The sequence below is a fragment of the Panulirus ornatus genome, chromosome 46 (genome assembly GCF_036320965.1).
Source record: "Panulirus ornatus isolate Po-2019 chromosome 46, ASM3632096v1, whole genome shotgun sequence".
Taxonomy (NCBI): Eukaryota; Metazoa; Arthropoda; class Malacostraca; order Decapoda; family Palinuridae; genus Panulirus; species Panulirus ornatus.
In genome coordinates this window covers 35,855,843-35,871,010 of record NC_092269.1, presented here as the reverse complement: position 1 = coordinate 35,871,010, position 15,168 = coordinate 35,855,843, and the positions used below count along the sequence as shown (strand labels likewise).

Below are 15,168 nucleotides of genomic sequence, written 5' to 3'. Positions count from 1 at the left end.
GGAGGAGGAGGAGGAGGAGGAGGAGGAGGAGGAGGAGGGGGAGGAGGAGTTGGAGGAGGAGGAAGGGAAAGAGGAGGGAAGGAAGCATGTGGAAGAGCCAGATTACATAAGACCTGATGGTCTATGATGTGGTCACCAGCAGGAGGATGGCAATAGTAACCTATATCTCCGTGGACGAGTTGGAGGAGGAGAAGGGGAAGAAGAGGAGGAAAAAAAGAAGAGGAGGAGAAGGAGGACAAGGAGGAGGGGAAGGAGGAGGAAGAGGTGTGCGTTGCGCGAGGCTGATAAAGCTAGCATTAGCGTCGGCTTGCGCCCGTCATCCCCTGCGTGACACGGAGATAAGACGACACCAGGGCCGGAGGGGTGATCACCACCCACTACCCACAATTACGAACGGAGGGCGAGGGAGGGGAGGAAATGCGAGCAAGACGAGATGACAGACTACGTCCAGCCCAACGCATACACAACGGGGGTTAAGACAGGAGTATGACACACACACACACACGTACGTACAACTACGCTGAGGCGATGACCGCCTGGTTACAATGGGATCTCCAGATACAAAAGATATGACGGTGTATGCTGAGATCACCTGCTGGGGAGGGGCGGTAATAACGCCCTAAATGCCCTCCTCATCCCAGCAGATGAAGACAAAATAATGTTACGCACGTGTGAAAGATAAGCGAGCCAAAATACTGATAAGAGGGCGAGGGCTGTGAGGCAAAGCTCAAAGGCAAGAGCGAATGAACACCGAGAGAACACGAAGCCAGAACACTGCCAGACACTCCGCCTCTCCATGGAGGAACCACACCACCACCCACTGCATGTACCCAGAGGAAGAACACTGCTGAAGATCGCTCATGACGAGAAATGAGATAGCGAAGGCGACACTGGGGACGTTACAATAATAAAAAAGAAAACCTGTCACAGACCGGTGTCAGGTCGGTGACCAACGGCGTAACACGAAAACGTCGAAATGACTGTTACAGAACGGCCAAGGTATGCTAATTAAAACGACGCTGGAGAGAGAGAGAGAGAGAGAGAGAGAGAGAGAGAGAGAGAGAGAGAGAGAGAGAGAGAGAGAAGGGTGGGGGTGGGGTGGCAGTACAGAACACAGCACAGCACAAAGAAAACAGAAAAAAAAACGCTGCTTGTGAGATAAGGAGGTGGGAATAAAAAAAGATCATTCATAAAACCAAAATGACTTAATACACCAGACAGAAGTACTGCTGTAGTATTCTCTCTCTCTCTCTCTCTCTCTCTCTCTCTCTCTCTCTTACACACACACACACACACCGCGAGCGGCAATAAATCGCGGAGCCCGAGTGCCGAGCCCTGGGTCGCGCACACGAAATGATGCTAAGGAACACGCCCGAGGCCAGAGAGATGATTTATCAAGAAAACGTTGCGAGAATGCGAGGAAAGATTTCACAGACACGGGGAGAGAGAGAGAGAGAGAGAGAGAGAGAGAGAGAGAGAGAGAGAGAGAGAGAGAGAGAGAGAGAGAGAGAGAGAGAGAGAGAGAATAAAGATAACTTTGCCACTAAAAAAAAAAGGACGGGCGAGAGAAATCTATGGCACCATAACACGATTTAGAGAGAACGACTTCAAAAAAAAAATGGGACAGAACGCAAGAGAACACGAGAACAACAAGTGAACAATACCAAAGACAGTATTACACCACGCCTGCCAGAGAGAGAGAGAGAGAGAGAGAGAGAGAGAGAGAGAGAGAGAGAGAGAGAGAGAGAGAGAGAGAGAGCTCTTGTTTAAAACCGGTCCAAAAAAAAAAAAGCTGGAAGAGAACACAAGGAGAGAATAGATACCGATGGAAAAACAGGCGGAGGAAAACGAGGGTCAGGGATGGAAGCCGAGAAAAAAAAAAACAACGGAAGAACGGGCAACAGGACAGGGCAAACGGCCCATCTCGGCCGCTCCTAGTCATAGCAGCTGCAACAGATTGTTGATGGGTCTGCGAGGCAACATAGCACCACCACCACCACGGATGACACCCTCTCACCAGCGTGGACGAAATCACTGAACAGGTCGCCAGCGCTTTAGATACCCCGGTTATCCACCAATCACCGCCGTCATCAACTACGTATTTAACGGGGGGGCATGAGGAACGCGCGCGCCCTCGGGGGGGGGGGGGGGGGGGGGGGGGGATCACTAACCCACATCAACCTCAAACCCACACGAAGCCTTGAAGCGAAACGCAGGCTGCCACACACCTCCATAAAGTGCATCTCATCTCTTAACTTTTCACACTATAGATGTCGACTACAATACAGGTCTCTTCAAACTCGTGATCAACCACCTAATATCTTTAATATCTCTAACACACACGAAGCCTTGAAGCGAAACGCAGGCTGCCACACACCTACATAAAGTGCATCTCATCTCTTAACTTTTCACACTATAGATGTCGACTACAATACAGGTGTCTTCAAACTCATACTCAACCACCTACCATCTTTAATATCTCTTAACAATTACCGATCATATTTGTAGAATAAGACTCTCTCCACCATGTCCCATACCCCGAATACTTCCTCCCTCACAATACCCAGTAAAATACGTATTACTCTGCCTTTGATAAAAGTTCAAAGCCTTCAAGCCTATCACGCGAACGTACAGAGCGAGGGCGCTGCTGAGTTTTCTGGACAAAAATTCGGTTTTTATTTTTTTTCCTTCAGTGTGTGTGTGTGTGTGTGTGTGTGTGTGTGTGTGTGTGTGTGTGTGTGTGTGTGTGTGTGTTCGTGCTGATGGGATCCCTGCTTCCAGGAACTGGCGGGATCCTATGCAGCAAGGAGAGGTCAAAAGGAGGATTGTCGAATAAGGTTTGAAAACAACGTGCGGAGCCCAACACACAGAGGCAGACATAAACACACCTGCCACAAAGGATGACACATCTACAAAAATAACGACAAGGGAATAACTAAATTTCACAACAACAAAAATAACTGAAACAAAAACACAAAAACAACAAAAATACGAACAAACTATCGTAGAAACACAAGATCCAGTCAAGGCCAAGAGGGGGAATTCCCTCCTCTCATCCCCAGGCCTATTCCCCAAGACGCCTCCTCCACCACCTCATCATCAGGACCTCCACCTCCACCCCCCCCACACACACAGACACACGCACACACACACACACACACACACACACACACACACATACACACACACACACACATACACAGACACATACACACATACACACACACACACATACACGCACACACATACACACCCACAGAACACAAACACACACCCACACACACACACGCAAAGACACACACGCCCACAGACACACAGACACACACACGCGCGCGCGCGCACCCTGGGCTCGCCTCCCAACAGAGACATAACGCCAGCCGAGGAGCCGACCGGCGCACACGAATCGCGACCAACAGGTGTATGAGGGCGAGACGAAAGGGGCGGGGGGGGAGGAGGGTTTGGTTCCTCCGTGGAGACGAGGGACGGGCGGCGAGGGGGATCATCATCGCCGGGCACCATCCAGCACGCTGCAGGAGGAGGCAGCGTCAGGGAAGGCGTCGAGAAATAATGTGACACATTATGCATTAAAAAGAGAGTGTGTGTGTGTGTGAGAGAGAGAGAGAGAGAGAGAGAGAGAGAGAGAGAGAGAGAGAGAGAGAGATGAGTGCAGCTTGGCGTGAGTCACGTTTATCCCCTGACAATATAGGCATATCTGGCAGCTGCATCAATTCACAATGGGACAACCAGCACCAAAAATACCCATACATCACTCCCACGTTTCAACTGCATCCCTGTTCCTGGGATGCGGCAGGTTATAAGTAAATATAGGTAAGTATAAGTAAATATATACTTAAACACTAGGGTGATGCTCTCATAGACATATACAACATACAACATACCACTGGAATTAGCCAAACGCCGTTACGTGACTTTGAAATATCATCATCATCACATTATTATCATTATAATCATTATTATCATTATTATCATTATCATTATTATTATTATTATTATTATCATTATTATTATTATTATTATTATTATTATTATCATTATTATCATTATCATTATTATCACTATTATCATCACTGTTGTTATTATGATGATGTTAGCCACAGCGACACGGGTATATGAATGTCTTAATCATTAAGGCCATATGATTCATGCTCTCTCTCTCTCTCTCTCTCTCTCTCTCTCTCTCTCTCTCTCTCTCTCTCTCTCTCTCTCTCCCCATCAACCCTCGGGCCCACCGCCCTCGCGCATGCGCACACCTAGCGCCGTTAACCCAACCGCTAACAGCACCACGGCCATCATCATTATCCGTCAGTCATTATCGGAACGGCCATCGCCTATAATCACCGAGTAGCGCTGCTGTAACCACTATTGTCATTACCACCACATCACCACCACGGATCATTATTCTAATCCTTAACGCTATTATTGTAAGGCAGCCTGAGAAGGGGGGGGGCCCAGACACCCTACCCTACCACCACCATCACAGCGTCGGCTGTAATGGTAATGAGATTTCCCCCAATGTGTAGCCCTCCCCCCGTGTGTGTGGCTGGCCCAGTAACTCGCCTGATTGATCCCTTAAGTTCAGCGGTGCTTGCAGTGGCACCAACCACCTGGAATACATGCCCCTTCCTCCCTCCCTCCCTCCCACGAAAATTGCTAGAATCCGACCCGCGCTCTAAGCTATGGAGACGCGAGCGAGCGAGCGAGCACGGATACGCCAAAACTCCGTTAATGAGGCACGAGAGCGACACTTAAGAACAACAAAAAAAAAAAGATGTCGAAATCTCTCTCTCTCTCTCTCTCTCTCTCTCTCTCTCTCTCTCTCTCTCTCTCTCTCTCTCTCTCTCTCTCTCTCGTGGAAGACGAGTCCTACGGACGAAGGAAGAACTACACCGTTTCCCGAAGTCCCGCCCTATGGATCTCGTAGAGCCCGGAGGAGAGCAGAGGATTCTCTAATTGGCCCGAGAGTCTCACGGGATATCCCTGGGGATCATACACACACACACACACACACACACACACACACACACACACACACACACACACACACACACACAGGAGTTTAGCAGCTCCGTGTCGGCTTTGGGCGACATCCGAAACTACTATCAACACCCCGAGACGTAAAAACCCTTCAGACAGCACCAGAAACCCTCCAAAAAAAAACCGAGGATCAAAAAACCTGAAGACCTTGAAACGACGCGTAAAAACTTACTACTAGGCTTCACAGCACGTGTCGGAACCTCCTCCTCCTCCTCCTCCTCCTACCTCCTCCTCCTCCTCCTCCTCCTCCTCCACATATCTCGACACCTGAACAAGATTCCTTCGAGGACACGCGCCCTCCATCACCTCCTTGTACGATGCCTTAGCCCCACGCTATGGTGATCTCTAAGGCAATCCCTCGAGCATCCCCGAACGCTGAGACGACCTAAACCCAGCCTAAAATCAAGAGGAGGAGGAGGAGGAAGAGGAGAGGGTGGAAGAGGAGGAGAAGGACGAGGAGAAGGAGGAGGAGGAGGTGATCCTTGCACTGGTCATTGATCTGGTAAGGGAGGAGCAGCACACCAGCCCAGGCCCGGGCTAGGCCGAGGGAGGGAGGGAGGGAGAGTCGGGTCGGTCTCCTCCCAGCTACCGTCATCCCTGACCTCTGCCACCACCCCACCAGGCGCTCTTTAACTCTCGCTCTATCAGCTCTTCATTGCCGCCACCTCTGCGCTCTCTCTCTATCGACGATCCCAGTATCACTTTTACGGTGCGACTCCAAGGCCGAGCCGTCTGTATGACATAGCCACCCCACCCCCGCGCGCGCACTCGAGACTCCGCAGGACAACCACCTCGCCTGCAGTCAGGTTCTCTCCTCGTTGCATTGCCCTACACGTTTTGCGACCCGGGTCCCACGCTGACTCCTCCTCTACTCTGGTTACCTATGGGTGTTGTTGAGTCCGCCCCTCCTGACGCAAATTTCAACCCTGGGTCCGTATTGCGTTACTTTTTACCCCCACTACACTGCGTATCTGTTCATGACACTGTTCAGCAGGCCTCCGTGGCCTAAGGTCGGACGGGAGCCCAGGCGTCGTCAGAAACTAGCCAGTGAACCCGGTAATAATGTGATCTCAAGAGTGAGGGGAAGGGGGCGCCCCCACGACCACGACACCAGACATGGTTTCCTCCCAGTTACCGTCAGGAAATACACATACACACACACACATATATATATATATATATATATATATATATATATATATATATATATATATATATATATATATATATATATATATATATATTCGGGAGGGAAATATACTTGCTTATGAGCATATCTTAAAGTTGTCCTTTAGAGCATACGAGGTCATATTTCCAGACTCGAGAAACACATCTAACGGCGAAATCACTTCATTTCTCGTATGTCGAAACTTATTCAATCAAATCATCGAGAATTCTCTGCAGGGTGCACCTATTTCCCACCGTAATGCGTGTACTGCACTTGACATTATAATGACGGTCGCCCACCAACATCCCCCCCAACAACCACGTTAATAAGCTGACCAGCTCGCGCGAGACAACACAAACGCATCTGGGATACATAATGGGCAACGCCAGTCCTCCAGCAAGTGGAAGGATTAAAGAAAACCTTTTAAATCCCCTTTGGAACAATACGGTGTGACCTCTGGGTATGGCCTTTGACCTGAAGTCTAAAGGTTAAGCCACAGGATCTCCCTTGTTTTGGTTCTCCTACGTCAAGTCCTCCCAACTAAATGCGTATTCTCATGTAACTCCACGTCAATGCCTCCCTGATGTACCTCCCCACGCAACCATTACGAGGTCTAACTCCCTGAGAATCCCTGATCTACCTCCCTATCAAGTCCCTCCAAGTCTACCTCCCCGTAGAGCCCCTACCAGTCTACCTCCCCGTAGAGCCCCTACCAGTCTACCTCCCCGTGAAGCACTCAGTGGTCTAGCTCCCCGGCAAGTCCTCCCTGGCCTTAGCTCCAAGCCGTCCTTCTCCTCAGGCCTAGCTCCCTCCCTCCTCCCACGTCAAGATTTCTCTCGTCCGCTGCACCCACCCATCCCCAGTCCAGCAGCCTCCTCCTCCTCCTCCTCCTCGTTCCCCCACGTCAAGCCCTGCCTCACTCCGGCTTCCGCTACACCACCTCAGGGAAAACGTCCTGGAAAAGTTCCACAACATTTTCAAAATTAAAGGACAACACATCTGCTTTATAAAATACCTTCTCCAGTGCCTTCCAGATATACCTTCGTGCAATAGTTTTTTTTCTGCTCCTGCAGCTGGTTTAGGTAACATCGCTCCCTCTATAATACACTTCCTTTTTTAATATCTTCAAGAGCGAGGCAGAACAGCTGATAACTTAAGAGACTCCGTAGCAATATATAACTTCCGTGGATCAACTCTCCCCCCATCTGGCTCGACGCTCGTGAAATTCGCAAAATATTTCCACCTCAAACCTTCAGTTAATATTTCTATATAGAAGAGAGAGTCAAGCCAGACCAGCGTTTGCCTCTTGTACCAATTTCTCTATAAATTCTATTAATAGTACGATTATCACGACCTCTATATCGTACAATATTATCCGTTCAAACAGACAGTAGCAAAGAATTTAATAGGCCTCTCTCACTACTTATCATAATTATCATAATAATGATGATTATCACAATTATGGTTATTATGAATATTGTTATCATTATTCTTCTTCTTATCATTATCATCATTATCACATTTACGGACGTGGGTCCGCTGACCTATGTACTAAAACGTACTCCCTCCCTTAGTGGATGGTCAGTTGACAAACACGACCTATCATCATTATCACTATCATAATCATTATTATCACCGTAACCCCCCACCCAGACGCGGACGTCAGCAGGCTAAAAGCACACAAGCCTCCTCCTCCTCCTCCTCCTCCTCCTGCCTTGTGTAGTTCCTGAGGCGTCTTCGTGGCCACATGTCAGGGAGCACGGAATTTAATTACCACTATACTGTGCGGCAAGTGTATGTACATTCATACTGCGCGGTGAGTGTACGTACATCTGTACTGAGCGGCAAGTGTATGTACATTTATACTGAGCCAGAAATAGTCTTTTCTTTACTTTGAAAAGTTCCCAAGCGCCCTTTCGTGTAATAATCACATCATCTGGGGAGACACAAGAAAGAAATATAACAATCAGTTGATATACAACGAAGAGACGTCAGTATATATATATATATATATATATATATATATATATATATATATATATATATATATATATATATATATATACTTACGATTTTACTAACCAGGGATTCTTTTTTTTTCCACCTAAGTAAAGGTTGTCATTAAGATTTTCCCCGAGTCGAGAATGTATTTCTAATGGGGCGACTGCAAGACGAAGGTGGGACCCTGCCTCCCTCGCCGGCCAGGAAACAAACTCTCTCTCTCTCTCTCTCTCTCTCTCTCTCTCTCTCTCTCTCTCTCTCTCTCTCTCTCTCTCTCTCTCTCTCTCCCCACTGCATCATTCTGGTCCAGTGTCACTTCACAGCGCCAATATCCTATTCCATCAGTCAACTGCATTCACTTCTGCGAATAATTACCAATTCTTTTGCTCCAATATACACACTCAATTCTTCTGACTGCATATATGAGCAAACATTTGTCCGTGTGAATCAATAATATCATTTAACACGTCTTTTTTTTTTCGTGACGAATAATACGGCCAGCGCTAATGTATAATACTATTAAGCATGAATGAATATTTATATTCGCCCTTCCAAAAACAAATAAATTTTTTTTTAACCATCTTTATCCCTACAGCTAAATGTTTTCATGAATCACAACTGTGGTTGATTGTGTTAATTATATTTTTGAACAGTCATAATAACCCTGAGTGAAGCAGCCATTAACGTATTGCTTAAAGGGTATTGCAGCAAGCACCTGTCAAATCATTTTCCTATATACGAGTTTGAAAAGAACTCTTTACGATTTGGAAAAAAAAAAAAAATATATATATATATGTATATATATATATATATATATATATATATATATATATATATATATATATATATATATATATCCTCGAACTTCTTTGCCTGTATCAATGGATCATATTCTCAAAGGGGATCGTTCAAGGATATTATGTATATTTTTTCATGTTAGCTAAGACGGTATGAGCAGCTGAGGCCCTAATCAACGCCATCCCATTAACGCTATATATATATATATATATATATATATATATATATATATATATATATATATATATATATATATATATATATATATATATATTTCTTTTTCTTTCAAACTATTCGCCATTTCCCGCATTAGCAAGGTAGCGTTAAGAACAGAGGACTGGGCCTCTGAGGGAATATCCTCACCTGGCCCCCTTCTCTGTTCCTTCTTTTGGAAAATTAAAAAAAAAAAACAAGATGGGAGGATTTCCAGCCCCCGCTCCCATATACATATATATATGTATGTATGTGTATATATATATATATATACCCTACCCTGAGCCAAGTACTATTTTAACGACCAACCCCTTAGGCGTGGATGAACAGCTGGGTTGACTGTGGACTGACTGCCGTAACAAGGATTCGAGCCTATGCGCCACCTATGTAGAAATGTACATCCAAAAAAAAAAAATACAAGAGCAGACGTGCACAGCAGACTATCAGAGTCCCACGGTGAGAATCTACATCTTCCTCCAACCAGCAACTGTACAATGAACACGAGCAAGACCGCATGTGCTAACAAGGTAAACCCTTTCCTTTACTGTACCTTAAGCCACCCTCACCCTGAGCCCGTCACCAGCAGACACAGACAGCTCTGACATACCCAGATGTGTGTGTGTGTGTGTGTGTGTGTGTGTGTGTGTGTGTGTGTGTGTGTGTGCCTTAAAATATCTATGAAGAACATGTAAATATGAACGTGAACCTAAACACTATAATCGCCCACAAGCACTCGGCGATGTCCGTTCTCACACACACACACACACACACACACACACACACACACACACGGCAATACCCGTAAAAACACACAGGCATCCATACCACTAAAAATAAACGTAAAGTATGGCGGGTACGTACGTTCCGCGGGGGGAAAAATACTGTCCCCAAATAAATTTATTATTTTCCCCCTAAATAGGAACGCTATCTTTGAAATTATTTTTTCAGGGTATATATATATATATATATATATATATATATATATTGTCAGGTTACATCCCTAACAATCTGTGTCGTTATAATCTTATTTACTAATACAGGAAAGCTGATTATCTGTAGCCTGTTGATATAAGGCCAAACACCACCCATATAAAAAAAAAAGACAAAATACAACAAAAAACATGGGCAATACACGACAAAATATTCAAAGCACACACACACACACACACACACACACACACACACACACACACGCACACACACACGATTATCAACACCCAGGAAACTCCTGCTGGACATACTACTCTGGTCCTGCCTACCTACCCAGGCTCTCTGCCACACGCGCTATACACCAACATACACGTTTATATAGTAGTGTTGTAGACGGGTTATACCGGCTGTAAGTGTTGCGGAGGGATTATACCAGCTATAGCAGTGTTGTAGAGGGATTATACCAGCTATAGCAGTGATGTAGAGAGATTATACCAGCTATAGCAGTGTTGTAGAGGGATTATACCAGCTATAGCAGTGTTGTAGAGAGATTATACCAGTTATAGCAGTGTTGTAGAGGGATTATACCAGCTACAGTAGTGATGTAGAGAGATTATACCAGCTATAGCAGTGTTGTAGAGGGATTATACCAGCTATAGCAGTGTTGTGGAGGGATTATACCAGCTACATCAGTGTTGTAGAGGGATTACGCCAGCTACAACAGTGTTGTAGGGTGATTGTACCAGCGTAATAGAGTAAATCAGTGCTGAAGGAGAAGGATTGAAGTACAGGCTTTTACCTGGCACGAAAGCGCCTCGTTCGTCGCTGAAAACAAAGAGATATCTTCAGCGGAAGCAAAGGTATGCATTCTACCGAAGTGATGGCCTCGTACCACTTAGTGCAGAAGATACACACACACACACACACCTTGGACAAACTCGTACAGCATATGCACATCAGATGTACGCCCTGTACAGCTTATGTACACCTGAGCAAACTCATAAGTCCTAAGGAAAGCGGATGTACACCCTGGACAAACTCATATGGCCTATGTACAAGTGTACACCCTGGACAAACTCATATGGCCTATGTACAAGTGTACACCCTGGACAAACTCATATGGCCTATGTACAAGTGTACACCCTGGACAAACTCATAAGGCCTATGTACAAATGTACACCCTGGACAAACTCATATGGCCCACGTACAAATGTACACTCTACCTGGACAAACTCATATGGCATATGTACAGCAGATGCACACTTTGTGACAACAGTTTATACTCAACTTATCGAACGGCACCAGATGTAGAATATGACTACAACAGCTGTCTCCCTCCCTCATTCATCCAGGCCACGTAATAAAAAATTACCCATCGTAAATTACTCCAACGAAAGAAAACAAGTGTAGGACTTACTGCGCACAAGATGTCGGTAGCGCGAAAGCTGTATGACCTCCACTGACGCAAGATAAGAAAACATACATAATACATCTGATAAGTATATATATATATATATATATATATATATATATATATATATATATATATATATATATATATATATATACCTATGCAACAATAACCAACAGCATACCCGCTGGCAGTATAACGAAGAGGTATACTCCCTCCGACAGATAAAAACTGTCTTAAAAGTGTCTCCGGTGAAGCACGTTTTCTGTCGCTGCAGATGTCTGAACCGTGTGTGTGTGTGTGTGTGTGTGTGTGTGTACTGACCTTTCTGGTGGAGTTGGGTGCGGGAGGCGTCATCCTTAAGGCTGTCAGCTGAGGCCACTAGTTCGTCCAGCTGGGGCTTCTTTCCCTCTAGCTCTCGCAACACGCTCTGAAATAACAGAAAAATTTTACCCATAAATATACACACAGTACATACTTGAAGTATACAAGAAAATGTATACCCGCAATTGTACAAGACATGGAAGTTCACACGTAATATATATATATATATATATATATATATATATATATATATATATATATATATATATATATATATATAACGCAAAATAAAATAAATATATATATATATATATATATATATATATATATATATATATATATATATATATATATATATATATAATGCAAATATACGAGAAATTGTATCTGTATGTATACAGCCGACGCACAAAAGAAAGTGAACCTGTGAACACGAACAATCAGAAAAGTTATATTTGTAAATATACCACGGAAAAAGAATGGCTGTAAATAAATAAATCACAAAAGGTATACCCATGAAAATACAAAGTACAACCATATATATATATATATATATATATATATATATATATATATATATATATATATATATATATATATATCAGCAATGTGATGTGAGTATCAGTATCCTTTAAGATATGTGCTCTAGACATTTCATCAAACACAATTATGTAAATGAATATCACTGGATGGTGCAATACCCACTGAAGTATTACGTGTAACGCAATAATTTATATATATATATATATATATATATATATATATATATATATATATATATATATATATATAGGCCGGCAGTTTATACAGTTATCCAAAAGGAGCGTCAAACAAAAGACCCACAAACTAGTTCTCATCCTAGCAACATAAAAGGCTGGCTTGGTGGAGGGGCAGATGCTGCTGCTGCTGCTGTTGCTCAGACCTTCGTACCCCACTTGCAAAGCCGTCTCCAACACCGCGAGAGCCCTTCATACTTGTCCAGATGCGTGACAGCCAGCCGCATCCTAGCCCGGCTTATATAAGAATTTCACCATGATATATCTGGTGTGTGGAGGGAAAGGAGGGAGAGGAAGGACAGACTACAGTATCGCGGAGGGCTGTGTGACAAGCGGGCGTAAATAGCCTTACTCTTGCGCAAAGCTCTATCATCAACCGAGAGGGAGTTGATGCCAGTGAGCCAGTTCGCTTCAAAACTCCACTCAGCCTCAGTATATATACAACAGGCGCGCGCACCCGTGCTACTCTGCTGACTTGAGTTAAGGGCCGTCCACAGATGGTGTCACATTCAGGCTCTCATAATATGAGAGGCTGCAACAGGAGAACTTTTTAACTATTTTCTTATATGCCAATTTAGCAGTTTATATATACAACTTGCAGGAAGCACTCGCTTCGAGAGAGAACACAGTCCAAACACAAGCTCGATGAAAGGAAATTCAAAATCCATGGTTACCACTGGAGTTGTACTTCTCCTAAACCAAATAATATGACAGACAATGAATGTCTGAATGACAGTAATCAAGATAAGGTCAAACAACGTTGTTGAGAGAGGTAAAGCTATGCAGTTTCCTTACGGCTAATGTCGGAGCCCAGCAATTCGTTTTCCTTAAGTGTCACTGTGAAGTTCATGATTATCAAATTCTAAATCTAATGTACAAGAACTCATGTCTTGGCTTTAAATGCCGTGTTGTCTTTTATCCTAAGTTCTCTTAAAGCTTCTCTTAAAGTTAGGCTTATCTATCCATTCAACCTAAGTTTTTAAAACTAACCAATCCTAGGATGTAACTTTTATGCTTTTTATAAATATAAGTTTAGAATTCAAAAAAAGGCTAAGCTTCTCAAGCCTATCTCTACCCACAAAGCTTATCACTTCTATTTATAAATGTCTCGCTTATCAAGCCTATCTCACTTACCAAACCTGATCTACGCTAAGCTTGACACGCCTAATCTCCAAATGCTATAATATAAATGCTTTTAAATGCTAGGCTCATATAACAATATTATATCTAAATGCTTGGCTTATCAAGCCTACCTCTAAGCCAAGCTTTTCAAGCCTACTACCAAAACAAAGCAACCTGCATTGGACACCACCAAAATATGAAAAGGCAAGACGTGAAACTACCAATCACTTAACGAAGGTCATTCCCGTTGGAAAGCGTCACGTAGGGTAAATCGGTACTCGAACAATCACACGAAACTGCAGACGTAACAGTGAAACACGACTACTAACTACGCATGGCACACGACCCCTATATATATATATATATATATATATATATATATATATATATATATATATATATATATATATATATATATATATATATCACTGTCAAAGCTGCAAATATTCTCTCTAACAATTTACTGGTGCAGTGAGCCGGTTGAAATTTTATGTTGCAATGGGTAGTTTGGCATGCAGACAGCGATAGTAGCCTAGTTTGACTGTTACTTTGACAAGGTCATCTTCATTCACGTCATAATACTAAACATTATATTGTGTTCTTCAATGCATTATATATATATATATATATATATATATATATATATATATATATATATATATATATATATATATATATATATATATTCTGCAAGATTAGGCAGTCCCACTATTCTCGTTTCATCATTATTGGAAAATATATGCATTCCCACATCCTAATGTCTCAAGTTAAACACAAGGTAAAAAAAAAAAATAAACAAATAAATTTGCTAAAATTTGTGGAATGATAATCATCTTTGAACTAGGCTACACAACAGCAGTTTCACAGCATTTAGCAATCCTGTATTATAGCACAAGCAGAGAAATCTGATCTAAAGTACAAATATAAAATGATCCCTTTCCCCCAATAATAAATAATAGCCAATAATAACGGCAGATACGTTAAAATGGCGGCTGGTTTGTGAAGTTAGGTTAGGTTGCCATAATAATACTGGAGATTTGAACTTATTTAACATTAAATTTTCACAGGCAGATTTAATATTGATATACCAGCAATACAAGAAAAAAAAATCATATATGAATATAGATTTTTTGCTGGGTGAAACGTGGCCACACACAAAAAAAAAATAAAGTCATTTATAACAAAAGCTGAAAAATATGAAATTCCCTATATAAATTGAAAGGGTGCTCTTGGCAGATTTTGATATATAGATCACAGCCATTAGTGGAACAAAATCCATCTGTCCCATTTTTTTTCGACATATCCAACAATTTCTTTAGTAACTCGGTAACAAAATCAAATGGGAAGACAGTACAGTAAATTACCTTAGC

The 15,168-nt window shown here is 43.2% G+C and overlaps 1 protein-coding gene across 5 annotated transcripts in view; it reads right to left on the bottom strand.

Moving 5' to 3' along the window:
* The window catches only part of LOC139763231 (dystrophin-like), a 455,019-nt gene that overhangs the window by 254,545 nt on the left and 185,306 nt on the right, over window positions 1–15,168 (bottom strand). For all 5 annotated transcript variants that reach the window (XM_071689109.1, XM_071689110.1, XM_071689113.1 and 2 more), the window contains one exon: window positions 11,901–12,006. In XM_071689109.1, the coding sequence (XP_071545210.1) occupies window positions 11,901–12,006 (106 nt within the window). The remainder of the gene's footprint in view (window positions 1–11,900; window positions 12,007–15,168) is intronic.